The sequence below is a fragment of the Tauraco erythrolophus genome, chromosome 1, assembly GCF_009769465.1.
Source record: "Tauraco erythrolophus isolate bTauEry1 chromosome 1, bTauEry1.pri, whole genome shotgun sequence".
NCBI lineage: Eukaryota > Metazoa > Chordata > Aves > Musophagiformes > Musophagidae > Tauraco > Tauraco erythrolophus.
In genome coordinates, this window is record NC_141465.1 from 50440471 (window position 1) to 50462990 (window position 22520).

The window sequence follows — 22520 nt, forward strand, 5'->3', positions numbered from 1 at the left end:
TGGCAATCCAATGTGGGTGCCACATGGGTTTGGAAAGGGGTGACTGCTTTCCTTATTACCGGGATGTCAGAATGGCTTTGTCTGAGCCGTGCTTTCAGATGGGAAGCATGCTGGGTTAGTTTTGAGAAGTCATTGTCACCAACTGCAGTGTGGTCACTATTTGCACGTAGTTGGGGAGGGAATTCTATTTGAGTCGGATTGAATTGCAAAAAAGTTGCATCATGTTACTGTATCATATGTCACATTGCATGTAGAGAATGTGCCATACAAACAGGCAAAACTTTTCACTTTAATTAGCAATGTGACTCAGAAACCACGTTAGGATACTTTCCTGAACTGCTAGGGAAATATTACTTAAGAAAAACTACAATTCCAGGAAAATGTGTGCATGTGGTTGGGGTAACATAAGTTCATTCAGTGTTGGCAATGGCTTTGCTTTGTGAAGTGACATTTTGAAACCCGGCCGTCCAATTGGCTAGTCATACTTCCAAAACATTTCTTAAAGTGTCTTGGGGCAAACCCAGAAACTAATGAAAGTGCTAACTGAAGGAACCTTCATCACATTAAAAAATACTTTCAAGTATTAAAAGAATACATAGTCATCTGATTTCATTCAGGTCTCTGTTACAGAGACATTCCAAAATCACTGTCCAAAACCCAGTGACTTCCAAAGAATGGACAAATATCAAAAGAAAGTGACTATAGTCTGGACGTGCTCTTTGTAATCGCACAGAATATGTTAATTTTGACATATGTACCCTGTCATAGTGTTAGACTAGCACCTAACATCGTGTGTGATGAATTAAGTGCTGCGTAATGTTTCTAGCTGTGCTCTGTACTGAGCCTCGTGGCTGCCTGAACAAGCAGTGATCTAAAAGGAGGGACCTAAAGGTACACTCTCAATGTAGATGACTCGGCTTGAACAGGAAGAGACTCCATATCATAGTAGATCTACTCTTTTCTTCCATCTGCCCATCCAGCTTTTCCATCACTGCTGACAAATGATGCGCAGTGAAAGTTACTTTCCAAATCACACTTCAGCTGCTGTGAGGATGTTTCCCACGAGAGCCAAAAGACCTGGCTGTGGGAAGAAATATTTGTTTAATGAGAGTTGTAGTTGATTCTCAAAATATTTGCTGGCTGGAAAAAAAAACCTGCCTCATTTTGGTGTAAAGATCTAGCTGGCTAAAAGTATATAGTTATAAGAGATATTTTGATAATATATTATCAGTCTCTGTTTTGAATGTGAAAAAGAATATGAAATATTCTGAGATTTATGCTTTAACAAAATCACGTACAATTCTGATGTTTTCCATTCTTTGCTTCGAACGTTTTGGTTCATTCAAACCAAGAATACAGCAACCAAAATGTCTTGTCTCTGAGGATTTTGATAATGTGAACATGCTACTAAAGTGCAAGAAGTCTGATTTGTTTGCTGTAGCAGCACAAAAGATCTATTCTAGTTCAAAAGGCCATTCAAAATATAAAACAGCTGTTCTCTTGAAGCCATAGGGTAGCTAATATGATTTACTTATGAAAACATATCATCTTCAGCTAAAGTAGAAGCTGTTTTATCACCACCTTGACCACTAAGTTTAGGAAATGAGTAATTAAGTCTTCTGTCTTCACTGAAAGTAAGGCTGGAGCCCAAGAAGACAGGCTCCCAAGGAGGGGGGTCTGGAAGGGACCTTTTACCACACTGAACATCAGAGGTGGAGCAGTCTAGAAGCTGCATCTCCTCCAGTTTTGGGTCTTGGTTAGATGATGTACTGACAAGGTTTCAGCAAAAGCGGCCCTCAAACATCACACCTGTCTCAGAGACAAACGTGACAGTCTCAGATAAATGTCTACCTGTCAGCCCCCTGCCCCCTCACACAATACCTGGTCAAACTACTAGCTTTACCGTTTTACGTTCCTTCCAAATCCAGAAGTAACCTATCTGTCAGTCCTTCTTTCTGTGCTCTGGCAATTCACCACTGCTCTTCTCACAGTACAGGTCTCTATGCAGTTTCTCCTTCAGCAGCCATGACATGGAGGACTTCAGGATGAAATGGTGGGATCACACATCCACCCTTTCCCGAGAGGATGCATGGCCAAGGCCAACAGTTTAACTCTTGAGGCAGAGAGGGGAGATGCTTCGCCTAGGCTGTGGGTGGGGGAAGCAAAAATTTTTTCTCCTGTGCCTGCTCTTCAGTCCTTGAGCTTTTTCTGGGTGAGCAGGCACTGAGGAGGGTAGAGAGGTGACCTTCGGGCTGTCCACTCAGAGTACCATTTCTTTCTCCACAGGCATAGCAGGAGTAGCTGTCTGGGCATTACAGCCAGGCAATGCATGTCTGACACATACGTATTTTTGCTGGTGAGAATTATATGGAATCTTCCTTCAATGAAGTTACAGAAAATGCTGTAGTAGTGGGCATAGATGAAAACATTATCAAGCAAATCAAGGTATCAATTTACTGACGAGGCTTTGGAAAACAAAAAGTGCTGCCCTGGTACTTTGCCTCCGAGTCCCAAAACACAATTTCTTTGACTATCATATGCCTGATGCAACCCTAGGGTTTCCCAACTGTAACACAGTTCTTACTAATTTCATATTCAGGGAAAGAATGTTGAGGCCATTTTCAACCTCTTAAAGAAGAAATTCAGCCCAGTTGCATTTTTTTTGCTATATACTTGGACAATATATCTATACGATTTCAATACAATTTTCACTGGAGAAAGAACCTTTTTAAAAAAGTAACAGCTGGAAATCTGCCTCACAGGACCTAAATTTGCCCCCACCATAAGCAGCACATCCCTCCAGATTATTAATGCTGTAACTGTGATGATCAAGTGAATGTTCAGTCTGCACAGGCAGTGCACTGAGAGAGCCCAGACTTTTTTCTAAGAACAGACATGAGTATTTGTTTGAACAGTCACTATTTGAAGGTGGAATGAAGTACAGTATGCTTTTGAAACTTCATCCATGCTTCTGATAATGATGGCAAAGCCTCTAATAGTCACTGAAAAATCCCATGACAAGCCCATTTGTTTCACAGGGCAATATTAGTGGGAAGTCAAAATATCTCATTGTTTTGTCTCTCTGTGGTCATGGTCACTATAATTAAAAATAGCTTATTTGTGCACTAGTAATCATGCTTCCAGAGTGGATACAGTCAGGGATGGGACTTCATGTATCTGAAGTTCATAGCTGACAGAGGATCAAAATTCTGATTTTGTTGGAGCTGTTGAAAAGTAGATGTTCTTTCTCTCCTCAGAAATGAAATACAATGGTGACGATAAAATTAGTGCAAACTAGTGTCAGACATGTGGTAGAGTTAGATACCTCACACTAGATGTTTAGAGTGTGATGCAGTTGCTTGTTGATAAGGCAGTCACTCCTGCAAGTCTGATGTTTTCAAGCTGCAGAAGAGTCTTTCACTATTTTATTACCCACTGTGCAACACTCCAAGGATACAAGATGTTGTATTATAGACAATATTTGTTATGATAAAATTTGGCAATGGTTGAGCCTCTGCTTTCTCAAAATCATGGTCCATTACTCTGAGCAATATTTTCTGTGTTTCCTTGGTATTCCTCTTGGATGAATGCCTTCCTCTGTTTTCTCTCATCTTTTACTTTGGTCATAGACACCAGGCTAGGGATCGTCTCTTTATTTTATGTTTGAACCTGATCCCGTACTCCTAGGAGCCACAATAACGCTAAAAATACTACTAATAATGATGAAATTCCTCAAAAGGAGTTCCTCTTACTGCGGAGGCTCCACACAAGCTTGTCATCCTCACCAGAGAAATGCTCAAACAAGTGACCTTCAGACACCATGTAGATCTTTGTGTTGGCCTCACAACAGCAGGAGCTGCCCTGTTTTCCTGCCAAGAGAGAACAAGACTTTTCCACATAAACTCCCTTGCAGTTCCCTGGCCGCATCAGCTCACAGTCTGCGTGCTGTGAGCCACAGCACAGCTGGGCAACTACCCCACGGCTTTGGGGCTGGAAATGAAGCACTTTCCTCTGTCAAGGCAGCTGCCAGTGCTGGCCTCCAGCCAGTTCCAGGTCCTTCAGCCCTTGGTGCAGTTGCACTTCCTCATTGCTTGTGTTTTTGTACTTGAGAAAAATTGACCACTGTCCCTCATAAATGCTTGTGCTTTGGATAGAAGAGGGGATTTTGTCTGATTTGACTGCTCTCAGCTGAGTGGGATTCAGGTCACCTAACTACAGCTGAGCTAGCGACCTGCTGACTCCTTCTTCCATGTCAATGGAGAGAAAGAGGCAGTTTGGAGGCACAGTTTATCCAACAGACTTCAGAATGGGACGAATGTGCACTCAATGGACCTGTTTCTCTCCATTAACTATAATAGGAGTCTCAGATAACCCATAGAATCAGATTTTTTTTTTTTAATGATCGAGGGGTGGAAGGGAGCTGTAGGCACTCTCCCTCTCTAAGATGAGTCTGTAACTACAATCAGCTCACACATGGTTGTAAAAACACCTTTAGGAATGCATCACAGAAGAAAAGGAGGTTATTTTCAGGTGTATCATACATAGCAGCAAGTTCCTTGGTACTTTCATGCGGTGATGAATCACCTACCTAGTATTTAAACTGGTCGGAGTTTAGTTCTGAGAATAGCCTTTGAGCAGCACTGGAATGGGGGGAGTTCAACTTCTGGTTGTGTCAAGACTTTGTCTTCTACATAACTTCTCTTGAACTGAATGCAGCTGCTACTGCTGCATAAAGCACACAACACTCACATAAAGGTTCAAAATGTCCTCACATGCTGCCAGTACTCTTTGTTGATGTCCAAGTGCCCTCACTTTGTGATGAAACTCCCCCTCCAGATTGGTTAATTTTGAAACATTTAGTCTGAACTTAGTTTCAACCTGTTTGGCCATGTTTGTGATACCATGACATTAAGAGAATCATCACTCTCTGTTACGCAGCTACAATCTGCTTTCCCTGGCAAGGTAACGCTGTTAACTTCTTTTTATTTCTTATCCGCTGAGAGAATGGATCATAAAACAGTGCAAGGTTATTGAGAGGTTCTTTAATCATTTGTCCTGGCCCCAGACGCAGTGATAATGTTGAAGACTTCCACTGGTATTTATGTAGCACTTGCCACAATAGCATCTGTGACCCTAACTCAGAAAAATATTCTTTTTCAGAAGAGCTCTTACACACGTTTAGCTTTAAGCAGAGGTTGATGTCCCACTGTGGCTAAGGACTGCGAGGCCAGGGCTTAGAGAAAGTAGTCATCTGTGTAAGCTTTCAGGATGTATTTCCTGGGTCTATGGGTGGGCTTGAATATAGAGTGAAATGCAAGCAGGACTTTCCTCAGATTGAGCAAAATATGGATTTTGATGAACCTTTATTTTTCCTCCTCATGCACATAAAATATTATTCACCATGCATCTGTTTTCTTAAATAAAAATACTGATAGTTACTGATGGCCTTGAAAAGAATTAATTTTAGGTCCTATGCATGCATGTGCTATAGGTCCTGAAATAAATTTAGGACTTTAATGGGCCTTTCTTTTGTTGTCGTATTCTACACATCTTTCCTCTGTTGCTCAAAATACCTCCAGGAGATCCTGAAATACAGCACTAATGCAAAGACCACCTATGTCAGGCTGGATCGAGCAACACATGAGAAAAAAAGGGTTCTGCAAACGTGGGTTCTGCAAACGTGGATTCTGCTGACTCACTCAGACATCAGTTTGAAAAGGGTAGGGTATTTTTTCTTGGACAAGCAGCCTAGGAGCTTGTCAAGCATGGAGGAAAAGTGCAAACTGCTGAACTGCAGCACCTTATAGGAGATTGTCAATATGAATTCTGAAGAAGAGGCCCAGTTTCAACAGTGCAGACTATGTGTGGGATTATGCATCTGTATGACATGATGCATAAGCCAAATGTTTGACTAGCATAAATCAACAGGGTAATGAACTCAGTGTCTGATTCAAGCCAGTGTCCAAGGTGGGAAAGGCCACTGAATGTACCACTGCTTTTTCTCTTGTTCCTTTCCAATGCTAACTAATTTTAGGGTTTTTCTGGCATCTGAGATTGCTAGGAAGAAGATAGATAGCCCATTATGGTTTCTTTTGGAAGGACAAAAGTTGTAATTATCCAAAAATCACAATACTAACCCACGTTATCATTTCTTGATGTCAATGGTGTTGCTCATAGCCCAAATAGTGGAAAACAGATATTCCTCTTTGAGTTGAAGAATAGTTTTGGAACATATGAGAGGTCAGTGTTACAAAAACCATACAACTTAATTTAAATATGAATCTGATTTTTATCTCTGGGTATGGGATCCATTCTTAGATAAGATACTTAGAAAAATGATATTAAGAGCAGTGGTAAGATGAAGAGATAAGAATGACTTAAACCTACTACTTTGATGAGTTGTTATTGATGAGTTCTATGCAGGCATTTCTTGTAGGCGATAGCATTATGTATTTGGTTGACTACAGGGTGTACATTTATGGGTACTGAAAGTTTAGGACATTTGGAGCTTTCCAGTGATATGGCTCCATGGGTAATTTGTTCATTTTGGGAGCGTGTAAAGGACATTGCCCTGGCCCTTTGCCAAGGAGTCTTTCTCTACATTCTTTCTCTCTCATGCCTTAACGCACATTTTAAGCTTTCTGAGGAGAGAGATCATAATTTTACTACCTATGTGAACCACGCCAAGTGCACTGAAGTCCTGCTCCACTTGTAGGTTGCAGCCATTACAACCAACAAGTCCCACAATGGTGACAGCTCACCCCAGCTGACGACTAGAATCTGGGTCAAAGTAAGAGAATTGAAGTGAGGGTATGGCAGGGAGAAAAATGGATGTTCCTCTGCAGCAGGAAGCTGAACAACTCAGCCTGAGGTAGGTCTCTTTAGACTCGCTCCTGGCAGAATATGGGAAAAGGAATAAAAATAAACTACATAAAAGCACAGTGGGATTCAAGAGGAAGGAAGGACTGTAGTTATCAGAGAAAGCCTGAAAAAGGGAGGTAGGGGTATCTGAAGAGTGAGAAATAGCCTGTGCAGGTGACCACAGTCGGGAGAAGCAGACAGATGACAGCTCTGTGTCTCTTGTTTCTTGTGAGAAGCTGGTTCCCCCAAAAATGTCAGTGGAGGTTTGACCTCTCTGCATGCTTCCCCCTGCTCTATGGCTGAGTGGGGAGCCCTCCTCCTGTCCAAATGCTGATTTTAACTGCTGTTCACTTTATATCACTGTGTGAGGGGATAAAGTCTTTCATCATCACAAGAGGGGTAGGTTTGGGACACTGTTGAACCTAACACCTTGCTCCAGTTCCACATTTTGAAACATTTATTCACCTTTCTGTGCAAAACTACACTCTTCTAAGCGGGACTTTTCAGTTGGACAGAGTACATTTGTCTACATCTAAACAGCACATGAATTTAAACTGGTATATGAAAGAAGTTTCCACATCTGTGTGGTGCGAGCAGTCCTACAGCACATCATCTATGGTATTATCTGAGACTGTAAAAGGTGCTGTGTTTTCATTTGATGCTGATCTTTTCCAAACAGGATGCCCAGAAATGAATGATTTGAAAAGATTTTGTGATGACATGCTGCTGTGCCATAGCAAGAGGGTGCCTGACTGAAGCAGCTCCACCTGTGGTGCCCGAGGCCATAGAGATGTGCCCTGCTGGTGGGGCTGATGGCACCTCCCACCTTCTTTTCATTTTTTAAGCTTTTAGTTTTGAATGCCTTTAAGTTGTGGATAGCTACCTCTACAGTTAAAGTGTATAAGGATGAGGGATGTCTCTCTAGATGCTGAACAGTCTGTCTATGCTCTAGCAAGTGTTTACAAGAACATTTTAGGTGAGAGTATTGTAGCAGTCTCAAAGGAATCAAACCAAACACATCAGGTGGTATTCACTGTTTCTGTTTTGGTGCTTATGTAGATTGGAAAAAAAATAGATGCTTCTCTTCAGATGTTCTATACCTCAGATAGCTGCGGTGAGACTTGTTTGACCAAAGGTCCACCACACTGATATCTCTTGTGATCTGGTGAGCCTGGGCTTGCTGGGCAGCCAGCAGAAAGACTTTCAGTGTGATTTCAAATGAATCATGCTCTAAAAGTGTCTATATTTCTCTGTCATGGTTATAGAGGGAGATGAGACTGACTAGCTCACAGACAAAATAGATGGCCACACTGTAAAAACCTACAACTGTTCGGGATGCAGCCCTCCCTTAAAAGCTAGTCGTGCCTTCAGCTCACCATCTTACCTAGTATTGTACCATCTTGCATTGCTCAGGCAGAGACCGTACTTTATCTCAACACTGTTGTTACAGGAAGGGGCATCAGGAAATTCTGTACTGGGTAGGGATTCCTGTGAAGAAGTTATAAAGTCAGCTGTAAAATCTGTTCCTTCCAAGAAGAAGTCAAATATAAGAAGCAGGAAGACAATTATTCTGGCATTCTGATGGTAGGCAATCAGTGATCCCGTTCCTGCAGGGAACATGAAGAGAGTAGAGGCAATAGATTCACTTCAGGGTTGAATAGCCCAGGCAATGCTGAGCAGGGCTGGAGCTGGCAGAGAAGTGACAATGGGGTTCCAAGCACTCTGTGTGAGCTTTGGATGGTCATGGTTTAGTTAATGAGGATACAGTTCTGATTACTGCAGAGGGAGTTCTGAAATGAGCACAGCACCTTCCATTTCCTTTGGCCGTACTTGTCCAATTTCCAATATATGAAAACAAGTAAGAAAAGGAACAACCTGCATATATAGGCAGGATTTGTCAATACCACTACGATGCATCAATATCAGAGGTACATTTTTTTTAGTTACCAGAATTCAAATCCTATTGGATTTGCCTATATTCAAATCATATTTGGATTTTTATACCTATTGGTATAAAAATTATCTCTTCTACTATAACTTGTTCCCTTTTCCGTACAATAGTATTTGTGAAGGCATAAAGTTAGTTAACTTCTGTGTATTCAGTCCACATTAAGGAACTTGTATAGCTTTAAAAATACAAAAATCTTTAAAACAGTTCAAATTCTTGCTTTAGATTAACCTAGAGATTTTTGGTTACCATGAGGAGGCATGTGTACATTTTCTGTACTCTTTCATTCCAGGTTTAAAACTTATTTTGCTCATATAATAATAATTAATAAAAACTCTTGATATTTAAGTTAAAGAAATGGAAAAACTAGTCCCAAACTACTGACTCTTACAAGAAGTGCAGGGATATATCTTCTAATTTAAAGAACACCATCATCTCATTTTACAGGTTCTCTGTAAATTCAATCTAGTTTAGAAGTCTTGGATGCTGATTCAGCTAGAACATCTTTTTACCACAAAGAGATTAAAAAAAAGTCTTGTTAATGATTAAAAGAGTTCAGTTTTAATATATTTGGTCCTATCATCATGCCAGTGCTGGTCCTACACTCGCATGTTTTGCAAGGTCAAGGAGACAGTTTGTGAATGGGAGTGAATTTAAGCTGCAGTTCTTAGAACAAATAAGTCTTGACATGTTGACCTCAAGCTGAATTTCAGCTTTCCTAGATCAGCAAAATTCTGGGTAGCATGTTTGTAAAAGTATCTTGAAATTCATTTACTGGTGCTAAGTATTCACATTCCTTCTGAGGTAACAGTCTGTAAGTTTTGAGATGGGCTTTCAAGTTTTCACCACTCATGAAATGTATGAGAAATCATTCACCGATGAAAAACAGCCCTCTCTATAATGAAACATGGCAGCTTGCTAGAGCACAATTCAATATCCGTATGGGCATAAAAGAAGAGCAAGTAACTTATTCTGAGTTAAATATATAGGGAATTTTAGATCAGTGGAAGGTAATTACCCAAAACCGAACTTGGCCTGTATGTACAGGCTAACATCTGTATCATTGCAAAATAAATGCCACAGATGTTTTAATAACAAATAACAGATGTGCTCAGTGCCTGGGTTTCAGATCACATCTAAAAATGTTCCTCTTATAGGTGACCCTTTCCCCTACCCCTTCCCCAGTCCTATACAGCGCACTTGCTTGCTGCTGGTTGGGACCGCCGGCTGCTACAGACCTCATCGCCAGCTCCCTATAATTCACCTGTGCTTGTAAGAACTGGCATTTTATTTAAAGGAGCTGGCACTGCAGCCCTTTATTTGTAAGTCAAAAAGTGCAGTCAGCTGCATGACCAGAGAGTACAGCTGAGAGCACCAGCTCAGTGCAACACAGCCATTTGCAAAGACAACCTTTCACTTGGGTTGGAGGCAACAGTTTTCAGCAGATCTGGTGAGTCAGTGGAAATAAATACTCAATGCCTTGATAAAGGCACAAACACAGATGTTGGAAAGCTGCAGCCGAAGAAACCAGTATTGTTAAGGGGTGCTGTGCAATATTAAGTTTCTGTTAAATAGGTATTTTTTTAAGTGAATAACAAGTTAAAACTGATGGAGGAGGCCTTTGTAGGGAGCATTCTCCCCTGGGAGCCGAGAATGGTCACATACATCTACGCAGGTCGAAGATGTCATGACTGTGCCAACACTGCTGTGCAGGCACAGTGCTGAGGCTGGACTTGAGGCAACTTTGACTGACTTGGGCACAACCCAAATGGTAGTCAGGAGGGGAAATGGCAGATATCTCCTGCACTTTTCAGCGCATTGAATGTTGTGTTTGCCCGCCACGTGGATGGGCCCTTGTACTTAGGGCAGCTTCCAGCTGTATGACCTGCCCTGCAGTGGTGTCTCGTAGCTGGCAGCAGAGTTTTGGCACCCGAGGTGGCTTGCTGCAAAGGCACACGGGTTGTGCTCACCAGCTGAACTCATACAAGTTGTCTATAGGGGTCACCCCAGCTAGGGTGGCTGGCCAGCGTAGGCACAGCAGTGATGCCATCAGCATCTGCCAGGTTTCCTGTATCCCAGGGATACAGTAAAGTCTGAATTTGTCAAATAGCTCCGAGAGCAGCGGTGGAAAGGGTGAGGAAGTGGTTATCTCCCCGTCTCAATTTATATGATCACAAATCCTGCAGATCAATTTGGTGCCAGGCACTGTCAAAGCCCAGGACATCTCTGTGCTCTCCTGTTTTCCCAGGTACTCTCAGCTGTCCTCAGTAATGTCCTGCCTTTTTGTGCAAGTGCTCCATGTGCTGCACTGGGGACAGGCTGTAAAGGTGCTGGCTTTCTGACTTGCCCCCTTCCCTTCCAGAGGACATCTCTGTCAGCGTTGGAGCGGTCAGAACAGCAGATCAGGAGAGCATCCAGCCTGGAAGAGCTGCTTCGCATCACTCACTCTGAGGACTGGAAGCTGTGGAAGTGCAGGCTAAAACTGAAGAGTCTGGCCAATTTAGACTCCCGCTCTGCATCACATCGCTCCACCAGATTTGCTGCTGCTTTCTATGATATCGATACACTGAAAGGTAGGTGCAGGTTTGCGGCTGAGTTTGACCTCAGCTTCAGGACCGCTGATTCTTTTGCAGTAAAGCATTAAGTACCAGGGCTTTCCTAGAATACACTTGTACTGGAGACAAACACCAGGCAACAGCCTGAGTACGCCTCCCTGTTTCATGGCCAAATCAGCCTTATTGTTCTTTGTGTACTCTCCAAAGGGAAGATGTACTATGTATGAATTTGTTGGTCCACAGAAAGGAGGGAAAGTCAACATGCAAAGAACAGGTGGGAATGACTGGCTGAGAGGTCAGCCAGTGGCATTGTGCTAAATCTCAGAATTTGCTTGCAGGCAGAAACAAACAAGCTTTAACACAGGCAGAGAAATCCCCTTTTTTTTTTTTTATTATGTGTGGTCTGATATAAGGCACGGCATCAGTAGCAGTGTCTGGGTGGGAATTGCAGAGGAAGGAGGTACTGCCCTAATCTCTATCTATTTGAGAAAGTCTCTCCAGAGAGAAGAAGTAGATCTTGAAACAATCGACCAACATCTGAATGTGGGGAATCACAATCTATTCCCTCATGTGGACCAAAAATGAATATTGTTCCTTGTAGGTGAGAGACTCAAGAGGCATTTTATGTTCATAGATGTAAAATAAAGGATCAGTTACTATACTTCGGTCTAGCAAATGGATATCCTACAGCAAAGCTACACTGCAGCCTAACGAAGGACAGAACAAGCTAGTCTTTTTTGTTCAGTCTTTACCTGACGTGATATGATCATACCACTTTCCTTCTGGGAAATCAGATATTGCTGATCCTCTTCCAGTATCACTTTTACAATAACCACAGCCACATTTACACACTATTACTCAGCTAAATTATGGCTTCTCTGAGCCACAGAATAGAAATGCAAACATGACTGCCAGTTAAAAAGAATTTTCATATCACAGGCATGATTTTAAACTTCTCATAGAAATTTTGTACAGAAAAAAGCTAAATGCAATACACACTGGAAGAACAATTAAGAAGGCTTTAATTAGTGATAAAAATTTGGTTTACATACCTTTACAAGTCTACACAGCAACATTAACAATTCATAGAGTAGAAGTAGTATTCAGTGTCAAACGCTGTAATTCTCTACTCACTATTGCTCATTTAGTGAGCAACAGCTTTTCTGAAAAATTAAAATATTCCTTTTGTCAAAACAGCCTGACAACAGAGGATGTGATCAGCTGTTACTGAGGCAGTACATATTGCACTGGGCTTTTTTCAACGGCAGTATAATGCAACTGTTTAGGTAAAAGTCAGATGACTATAGTCATACAGATGTGATTTTCTGCTTGGAACAGCTGTTAGGTTGCTTTCTACTTTTCCTTTAGAAGTATAACTCTAGATGCAGAGATGTCAGCTTTCTCATTCAAAGTCAAGGCACAGAAATTTAAGTTAAAAAAGCCTATTGGGTCATCTTCTCCATTCTTCCATCCAAAGTGGAATTATCCCAGGACAGAAATTACTTTTCTTCCAATATCTTAATATGTTCAAGGTACTAAAGCTCCTTTTAAAAAAACCAAGCCTATAAACATTTACTTTTTTCCCACACCCTTTTCAGTCCTTAAGCACTGACCCTTCTGCCAAGGGCATCTGTTTTGGTTCAGTGAAGTGTTTTGACAAGAAGGCTGGGTCAAGGCTCCTTGTTCTTTCACTGCTAGACCATCTTCCAGAGCACCTCAAACTCTAGCAGGGTGCATTCAGCACTTTGGTCCTCCTTTCTAGAACTTTAACAATGAATTCACTGAAAGCTTATGCCACCTCATCTGACCACAGCCTCCCCCGAGCAACTCAGCTCACCTAGGACTGCAGCGCTTTCAAGCTGGAGTCTGTATTGGAGCCAAATGTCTCAGCAGCTGCCCTGTGCTTGCTCACAGAAAAGATCAGGGAACCACGGTGCTTCTAGATGAAATGTGATGCCCACTTCTTTGACCACCCCTTCCTATAACAGCCCTTCTGCTAAAGAAGTGGTTAATAAAGTGAGGATGTATGCAGTTGGAAAGGTCATCACTGCTTACACTCATTGAAGTGACAACTGAAGTGATTGCGTGCACATACCTTAATGAGTTTGGCCCACATTTTATTTTCTATTTTAAGGCCTAGGCTTAGATTGCTGTTTTGATAGACTAATATTACTCTAGAAAATTCTATCAATTTTAGTGATTCTTCTCTTAATTTATGCTTAAAATCAGAATTTGGACCCCAAGCTCTAATTTCTCACACTTTTTGCATGACTGGAAAGTGGAGTGAATCAACTCTGGAGAAGGACTATGCAGGAATAGACAAACTGATTTAAATATACACAGTCAGTTGAAGAAAAAGTTAAAAACAATAAAAGGAAAGTCAGGTAGGAAAGAGAGAAATACATGCTCATCTGAATAAAAAGTATAGTATGTATATTAAAAGCATTCCAGAATTTTTATTTTTTATTTCAGAACTTTCCTGTAAACGTATGCACTGCTTGCACAATAGTAGGGAGGTGAACTGCACTGGAAGAAAGAGCAATTTCCTCAATAGTATAGAAGTTGCTTGTGATCTTTCAGAAGCTTGTTGGAGGGGGGCAGAAAGGAAAAATGTTTTTCATCATTTTAAGAAGGACTTAAAGCATAAGCGTTTATGACTCTCAAGTAATTTCATAACTTGAATCAGGTAAGCAAAAGCCAAAAAAAGCAGGGCCACCTCTTAACAAGACTTGAGATAATATTATGCAAATGTCCCTGTTTTCTCCCTCTGGTTCAGTCAGTTAGTGCATTATTCCTTCTCACGGTATGAATCTGACAGATCAGTCTAAAATAAATTACTAGTCTACAACAATTTGGTATTTGAAAGATGCCACAGTGTTTTGAATAGATAAATCATGCTTGAATTCATATGCCTGTTATTCAAACTCGAAACCCCTGATGGTACTGAGATGTGAGAGTGTTTGTCTTGGATTTCCTTAGACATTTTGGAAACGGTGCTCGCTGGCTGACATCCAGTAGGAGTATTAATACCCTCTGATCAGAATCTGTTAATCATTAATGTGCTTTTGCAGTCAGGCCCAGGCTCTGCCGAGTCTGCGGTGGGGTACACTCAAAGAGAGGATAAAATGACAACAAGGAGGTCTACCCTGGACAAAAGGAGAACAGGGTGTGGGCCAGCTTTGTCAGATAGGTATTGTGGAGCTGACTCTCAGCTAGGGGAAATCAATGCAGCTCTACTTAACCCACTGGAATTAACAGAGATTTGGGTCATCCACGTTGAAAGCTAAAGGCGGATAAATGCAATGACCTCTCTGCCAGTGCAGCTGGTGTAAGTTACTGGGATAATTTTGCACTCAGACTCTCTCTGGTCCTTAGATCGATCCAAGTAAGTGCAAATCGATCCAAGTAAGTGGAAATGGCCTGCCAGCACTTCATTTTTATTTATATAATGCTTCTGCCTCACTAATCAGCGGTTTAACTTTGCCACGATTGCTCATAAAAACGGTGTTTTCTCCAGTCATAGATGAGGAATGGCAAAAGACTCAATGCGTGCCAAGGGAAACCTGCGTGGAAGTTGCCAAAGAGCTGGGTACAACCACCAACAAATTTTTCAAGCCTCCCTGTGTGAACGTGTTCAGATGCGGAGGCTGCTGCAACGAGGAGAGTCTGAGTTGCATGAATACAAGTACAACTTACGTGTCGAAAACGGTAAATGAGGCTATTCGTCTGCTTTCTTTTTACCCTGGCTCTCCAAGAAGGGAGGGGAAGGAGGATGTTTGGTTTCTGAGATCCTGTTATGAAAGATCTGTCTGCATTATCATAACGAACAGAAGACTTAATTTTTTATCCATACAGAGTGAATGCAGGCATGTGCAATAGCATTTTACATTCATGTTGCATTATTAAAAGTGGATATATATGTGTAGAGATGGAAAATCAGGCACTGAGAAAGCCACTGCAGGTTCACATGATGTTAAGGTGTTTAATCCTTTTTTAATGTATTGTTACTTGGACCTAGGACCTCTTGAGAGTATTGGCTCACAGGAGTCATCTGCACCAAAGGATTAAGAGAGACTCCAGGAAATTTTGCTGGGGAAGGCTGCGAGTCCAAGCGCTGCATTTTCAAAATTGCTGTCAGTGCCAAAAAGACTGGCTAATAATTTTGGATGTGCAGTTTTGCGAGCCTGAAAAGGAGGTATTTTGAGTGGGATAGACCAGATGCTCTCAATTTGAATGCCTCAGGATCTGAATGTCCCAAACCACAAGTCACTTTGGGAAAGAAAGGCTTAAACCAGCAGTCAATTGCTGCTTAGATGCAACAGGTGACAAATACCTGAGTTTTAATGACCAGTGCCAAAAAGTGAGCATAAAGAGAGTAGCCGGAGAGCTTCTTTCTGTAGAGTCCCTCTAGTGTCTATGTACAGAGGTACCTTGCTCCAGTGGGTGACTGAACAGAGCTCCAAGTCAATCAGCTCTATGGATAAATCCATTTGTGTTCATACCTACAGAAGGAGCACAGGAGATTGGTCCTACTTTATTAATCTTCACCTTGTTTATCCCTACTTACCCTTATCAACCCTTAAGGTTGATAACACCTTCTGACTTCGAGTAATATATTAAATTCTACTTATGAAAAAAGGCTTTTCTTTAAATCAGAACAAAGATCGAGGGCAGTTGTTCTGAAAAGAAAACTGAAGTCCTCACAGGGAGCAGGTCCAATTCACTTCTGTATTTGTTTCAGGTTTGTTGGCATGCAATTCCACTGTGTCTGGTTGTACTGGAATATTGCTGGAGTAAAATAAATCAGGGCCTGTCCTTCTTGCGTCAATGTTCATTAATTACTTTCATTCCACAGAAGGCGAAAGCTGTTATAAGCTGTTGGCCACACACAAAAGACATCCGATCAGCTCAGGGAGCTAGGTCAGGCTAAAAAGTATTTATTTATTTATGTGTTTTTCGAGCAGCAGTTCATAAGTTTGTTGAAAAACTGCAGTTCTGCAGACTGTAACATTCCTCTGGCGTCCTTCAAAATGCCATTTCCTCAAAAGCCCCCAGCTAAGTTCCACTCCTGGATACACCACTGTCAGTCCAGATTTACTCCTCTAAAATGAATGGAATTACTCTTATACTAGTGACAGCATTTTTTTTCCTGGTGTAAAATATTCACTGAAGTATATTCATGCCACCTAAAGGTAGACACTGAGACACCTAAATTTAAATGTCTAAACAGTCAAGCTTAGGAATATTTCTTAGCCCCTGAACATGGATGCAGCATTAAGCCAAGACATGCTGGCATGCAAAGATGAACCTTATGTTTTGGTTTCCATGGGAAGGAAGCTAGCTTGGGAGGGGCGAAGGGGGTGTGGGTCACTTGAACAGCTCCCACGCGTCACTGGCCAAGGAACCAAGGCTTCCACAAGGCTACTCAGATCACTCTAAACAATTTGGATGCACTGAAGGTAGGCTGCTTTGTTCCTTAGGCTCTTGCAATAGTCAATGGAGAGATGTTTCCAGAATGATTACCTGCAGGAACTGAGCTGAAGAGGAATGAACTCTCCTCTATTTATTTCTGTTTCTTCCCTCTCTGAGGGGGCTATGGGGATTAAGTTAGGCCCCTAAAGATGCATGCTGTGATTATATCCTAGGACAGTTAAACAGCTGTCTCCATAAGTGGCTGATGTAACAGAACACAAAGTACCCAGCACCTATATCTTTTCCATTTGGCTCTAACATCCAGAAGCGGCTTTTGAGTGTGTTTGCAAAAAATTTTTAATGGTCTTGGGTGTTAACAGCTGGTAATACAGCACTGGGACCACCGTTTTTGCGAGTTCTTACCTTAGTGGACCTTGCCTATTCTTCTCTTCAAAACCCTCAGTGCTCACATGATCATTTATAGCTATGGTAACTATCTCTAGAAAAGAGCAAGGATAGGGCAAATGGTGGGAAAGGATAAGAGCTTTTGATTTAGAACTCCAAATATTAATTGTATAATGGAAACTGAAAAATAAATATTATTTCACCCACCTAGCTCTTTGAGATCTCGGTTCCCTTGACAAGTGTTCCTGAGCCCGTGCCAATCAAAATTGCCAATCACACAGGCTGTAAGTGTTTATCAAATACCCAGCGCCACCAGTACACCATCATACGAAGATCTGTCCAGTATCCAGAAGAAGATGGGTAAGTTCCCTCATTTACAAACTTCTACACATGTTGTGTAGTCCAAAGTATGGAAATTATTTTGTTCTCATTTGGTCATTCTAATGGTCCACTCACTTTCTGTTATCCCAACAGTTTTTCCAAATAACTTGATTATCATTCAGGGTTAGAAAGTTTCAGCTAAACCTGGTGAATTGTAAGTGAATGGACACCAGAATCCAAAAAACAGCAGGCTAGTTCAGCAGCATCTGGAGTCATTAAGACATTTAGGTGCATTAGTGGGGACTCAAAGCGCACATACCAGCACCATGCTCCACTGGAGTTATTTGGGTACGCGTGCATAGACTTTCTCAACCCGACACGATCAACTTTGCTCGTGCATTATTTAGCCAGAGCACACAGAGCGCTGTGCTCAAGCTAAAGTCAAGTCAGAATCAATGTGAATCATGACTCTTCACCTCCTTGTCCGGTCCTGGTTTGCATCTGTCAGGCTCATTGGCTCAAGAAAAGTGATCTAACTCCAAAATATAGTGTAAAATACCTATAGTCCTGGTAAGAAGAGGATACATTAATTTAACAAAGACTCTAGAAACATAGCCCGAGTGACTCATTGGAAGTCAGCTCAGATGTCTCTGTCTAGGCCTGCACGTAGACTCGTCCTCATAACTGCCCTTCAGTTAGATATCTGGGCTGGAGGAGAGGTGGCATGTCAGCAAAACCACTCCAGCCTTCACTCAGTGTGCTGCCTACTCTGAATGCTCTTCTTCCACAAATACAGAAATACTGGGAAAAACTCACTCAGCTTGTGAGTTTTTCTCTCAGAGCAAGGTACCTAAAAGTCAAACTGGCCCCTTTGACCTTGAAAACAGTCCACTGTACATCCTTAAGCATGGGCAAATTTAAAGGGGAGCTGCACTTTCTGGCAGCATGGCAAAATTCAATACAGTTACATGGCACAAATACTGTAAGACAAAGACTACCTTGGGTGGGATAGAGCTGTTTTATGGAAAAGTGGAGCTGCGAAATTATAGCTGTTTCCTAAGGATGTAATCTGAAATATGTGCTGCACCTACTCCTTCTTGTTGCTGGGAGCCAGACGGCTCAGCCCTATCAGCAAAACCATCCAGTCCTGAGGTTTTCCGTTTGCAGCAGTATTACACACAGATGCTGTGCCTTCACGTAGTGCAAGTGGCAGACCCAGCATACCAGCAGGCTCATTTTGCCAAATGACTACACCGATACTGATAATTTTTTTCTTTAATTGCCATCTTTCTTTTTTTTGTCTTCTAGATGCCCCTTTACCAACAAACTTTGCCATAATGGATGGGTCTGGGATAGTGACAAATGTGAATGTGTTATAGATGTACAGCACCCTAGCAGACGAGAAGGTAAAGATGAAATTACAAATGGACATTTTTGCCTACTATCTCTAGGCTGCGTGTGCTTCATTTTGGTTTTGTCCCATTTTTTCATGGAGAGAGTTACAGTTTTGATTTCACATTCCTACATAGACTTGGCTTATAGTGTTGAAACTCACCTGAAAATAAACACTGGTATGTGCTTATCCCCATCTCATGCTTTTTGCTTGGATGTTTTACTCCCTTTATATTAGCAACCTGAACAGGAAATAGGAAAGTATTACAAAGAGTTAGCGAAGTAGGCAACCTTGGTAAATTTTTATTTACATGTGCTTTAAATTATATGATGGGCATCAGGGAAAACTTTTTAACTGTGGAAAAAAATATGCCCTGGAATATATTGCATGGGGAAGGTGCTGAATCTTTATTGTGAGAAATTCTTAAGAGCAGACTTACTCAGGAATAAGATAGGCAAAATCAGTCCTATTACCTGTAGTTAGTGAAAAAGATTATATGACCTTTCAGAGTATTTGACTACTTTTATTATAATATCAAGGTATTTAGGAAGCTTTCAAACTGATATGCCATACATACTAAGGAATACACATGCATGCCCCTTGAGGTCTGTGGAAGGAAATTAAAGGGGATAAAATTCATAGAAGTGTACAGTACTTCCCTTCTCCCTCCGCTTTTTTTGGAAAACTTCAATCTGTCAAAGAAATTTGGAGGAAATATTCTGAGGGGTAACTGTGTAAATCTAAAGATACTTTCTAGCAGTAAACATTAGGAGAAGTTAAAATTTCTCCAAGCCCTGTATAAGGTTTTTAAAAAGTGTTGTAGTGATCAAAATAAAACTGTCATAGCATGAGAGCAGACGGACACAGAAGGAAGCCTTGCAAGCAAAAGAATAAGCCATCCAAGGCAACAATAAAAGCAAGCTGGCAAGCAATTCCTAGGCTAGCAAGACAAAATAAAACTAAATAACCTCTTAAACTGGTCTGTTGATTACAATCTCCCAATGTTAACAAGCAAGAGATCAGTTGCATAGTGGTTTCTCTAGGATCTGTTCTCTCTCTGGATCAGGTCGTCTGACCATTAGGTTAGGTAGTTAAGCTCAAGTTAGACTTTTCACTCAAGAAAGGAATAGTACTCTATATTTCAGAGTAAGTTCAAAGGACTGTGAATAGCCAGAGTTCTCTTAACTCAGCCTTTTGCAAGGTCAGCTTGGAGCATTGTGGCTTGTTGAGTTATAGCTTTTGTTGACACAGACTCAGTATTTCCTCAGATAAAATATCATTCTCTGAAGTACATTGTGTTTGGCAGTGGCTGGGACAAAATAACTTAAAATCTGACTTCGAGGTTGAAACAAAGTGAGACTGAAACACTCTACACCACTTCACACATGCCAAGCTTTATCACCCCAAGGAAGGGGTTTGTCTTCCAAGAATTTGGGGCAGATTCCTTCTTCCCTTCCAACAGGACTTGGGTTTTATTCTGTCTGGATATTGGTTTTTCAGCATTAAGTAAATAATAATGAAGGTTTCTTTCAAGTAATGTGCAAGCCTTTTCTGGCCACTAAGATCAGAGCTCAGGTTGCAGAGGTCGTGGATGCAGGTTACATTCCACATTCCAAAGGTTAAATCCAAGAGCTAATTGTAAAACTACAGGAAATTACCTTCCCAATGACACATTATATGCCATGACCTTTAACCGGAGATGTGCTGCTAGAATTTTAATAAAGCTTTCACAAAACGTGTTCCCTTTTTGCTAGGATTAGCTTCATATTGTACTCCAGATGTGTATTTTGAGGGAAGATAGATGAGGTATTAGACAGTGTGTTCACTTGGCTGAGGTTTTCTTTCTGAATCAAAGTATTTTCTTCTAGCTTTAACTGACAAGTGTGCATATGCTCCTTATTGAAGCACTAGACCAGCTCGCACCTTACCAGACAGCATTACTTCTGCAAAATTTCCGCAGTACGTGGACAGTGAAGTACGTTGAGCGCTGAGTGTGACATTTTGTGTGGATGTGCATTTTTGTCATTGTCTCAAAAATCCTTTTTGAGATTTTATTTTTAAACCTGCTGTCCAGTAAAGATTTTTGCCTTTCAAAATCTAATAATAGGCTCTTTTAATACACAGCTCTAAAATAAAGTACTTTTTATGCAGAGTTCCACCCAAAAGAAATAGCAGTATTAGAGTAAGTGAAATAATCAACCCAATCCTCTCAAGTCCTTTTCAGTCTTTTTCAGTTACAATAGAAATTCTGAAGACTAGAATCTATCAATACATGTGTGAGTCCCGGTGACAGCAAAGAGTCTCTTCAAAAGCAGGATTTAGACACAGGATACTTATTGCTAAAAGATGTACGTGCCATTGCAGGACTCCCTCCTCTTGCTGAGCTGGCTATGTGTGGACAACATATGGAATTTGATGAAGAAAACTGCGAATGCATCTGTAGACAGAAGTGTCCCACAGATTTCTTTCAAAGTAAAGAGAACTGCAGCTGCTATTTGTGTAGGGAGAGCCAGGAGAGCTGTGCTCTAAAACACAAGATATTTCATGCTGAAACCTGCAGGTAAGTGTTCCTTGTCATTCAGTGTCTATGCAGCAAGATCTGAATCAACTTGCATGAGCAAGTGCAGAATTAGCTAGGAGGTCCACCTGGGATAAAACACCTTGCTGCAGTTAGGAAGGTAATAATAATAAAGATAATATACAATACTTGCCTCATAGAAAGAGTCTAAAGTTTATTTAATTAACATGTTTTAAAGAAATCTGGACAAGGATTCAATATATATGAATATATTCATATTCAACTACCAATACTTTTTACTTTTTATTTTCCCTAATCTTAAGGGAATGATGGTTAAAATTGTGCTACATCTGAAATTACTGTGTGACACAGGGGATTTACAGTGAGATACCAAGTCTTCCATTTGTCGGTAGGCAGAACCCATTCCGTGTTCTCTGTGACAGCTGAATGCAGTCTCACGGACGTCTAGGGACAAAGGTTCACTAAGCTGGCACCCACACCACACAGCACATTACTTATTCACTTTGTTCTCAGAGCAAGTGATATTCTAGATCTGTTGCAATTATGTATGCATACGAGCCCTCTCAATCAGCTCTGATTCCACTGAGAAGCAGGAAAATCATTCTGGGGCCGCAATACTCCATGCATTTCCCTAATCCTTTTGTTAAACTAGTATTGAGGTTTCTTTGCCAAAACTTAGATAGAAAATGCCCTCTTAAAATACCCATTTTCATGCATTAGTTTATTTTTTTTAATTTCTCAGAAAGCCTTGGTCCCATATAGACACCCAGGAGCCTGCAGTAGCTCAGTCTGAAAGTTTATTTAAGGACAGTCAGCATCCAGTTTCCCTGGGTACCTTAGCAGAGCTGCAGTTCACTGAATGGTCACCCACAGGGTCCATTCTCATAGACTTCATAGGTTCATTGATGGAGAAGAAGCTGTGGAAGAAGTAACCTTTGTATCTTTATGTTCAGCTTTGAACATATGGACAAGCATAAAATAGTTGACAAGTATAAAAACAGCTAAAAGAATCAGCAGAGACAAAAGTAAGCATGAGAGACTTGGTCACTTACGTGTTTCAGATAGGTGAGAGGGGATCAATGCAAT

At 41.2% G+C, this 22520-nt stretch overlaps 1 protein-coding gene across 1 annotated transcript in view; it reads left to right on the forward strand.

Annotated features, from left to right (window-relative positions):
* Positions 1 to 22520, forward strand: part of VEGFD (vascular endothelial growth factor D) — a 29708-nt gene that overhangs the window by 6633 nt on the left and 555 nt on the right. The window contains exons 2-6 of the mRNA XM_009989649.2: positions 11172 to 11382; positions 14882 to 15072; positions 17393 to 17541; positions 18811 to 18908; positions 21260 to 21455. Coding sequence (XP_009987951.1) covers positions 11172 to 11382; positions 14882 to 15072; positions 17393 to 17541; positions 18811 to 18908; positions 21260 to 21455 — 845 coding nt within the window. The remainder of the gene's footprint in view (positions 1 to 11171; positions 11383 to 14881; positions 15073 to 17392; positions 17542 to 18810; positions 18909 to 21259; positions 21456 to 22520) is intronic.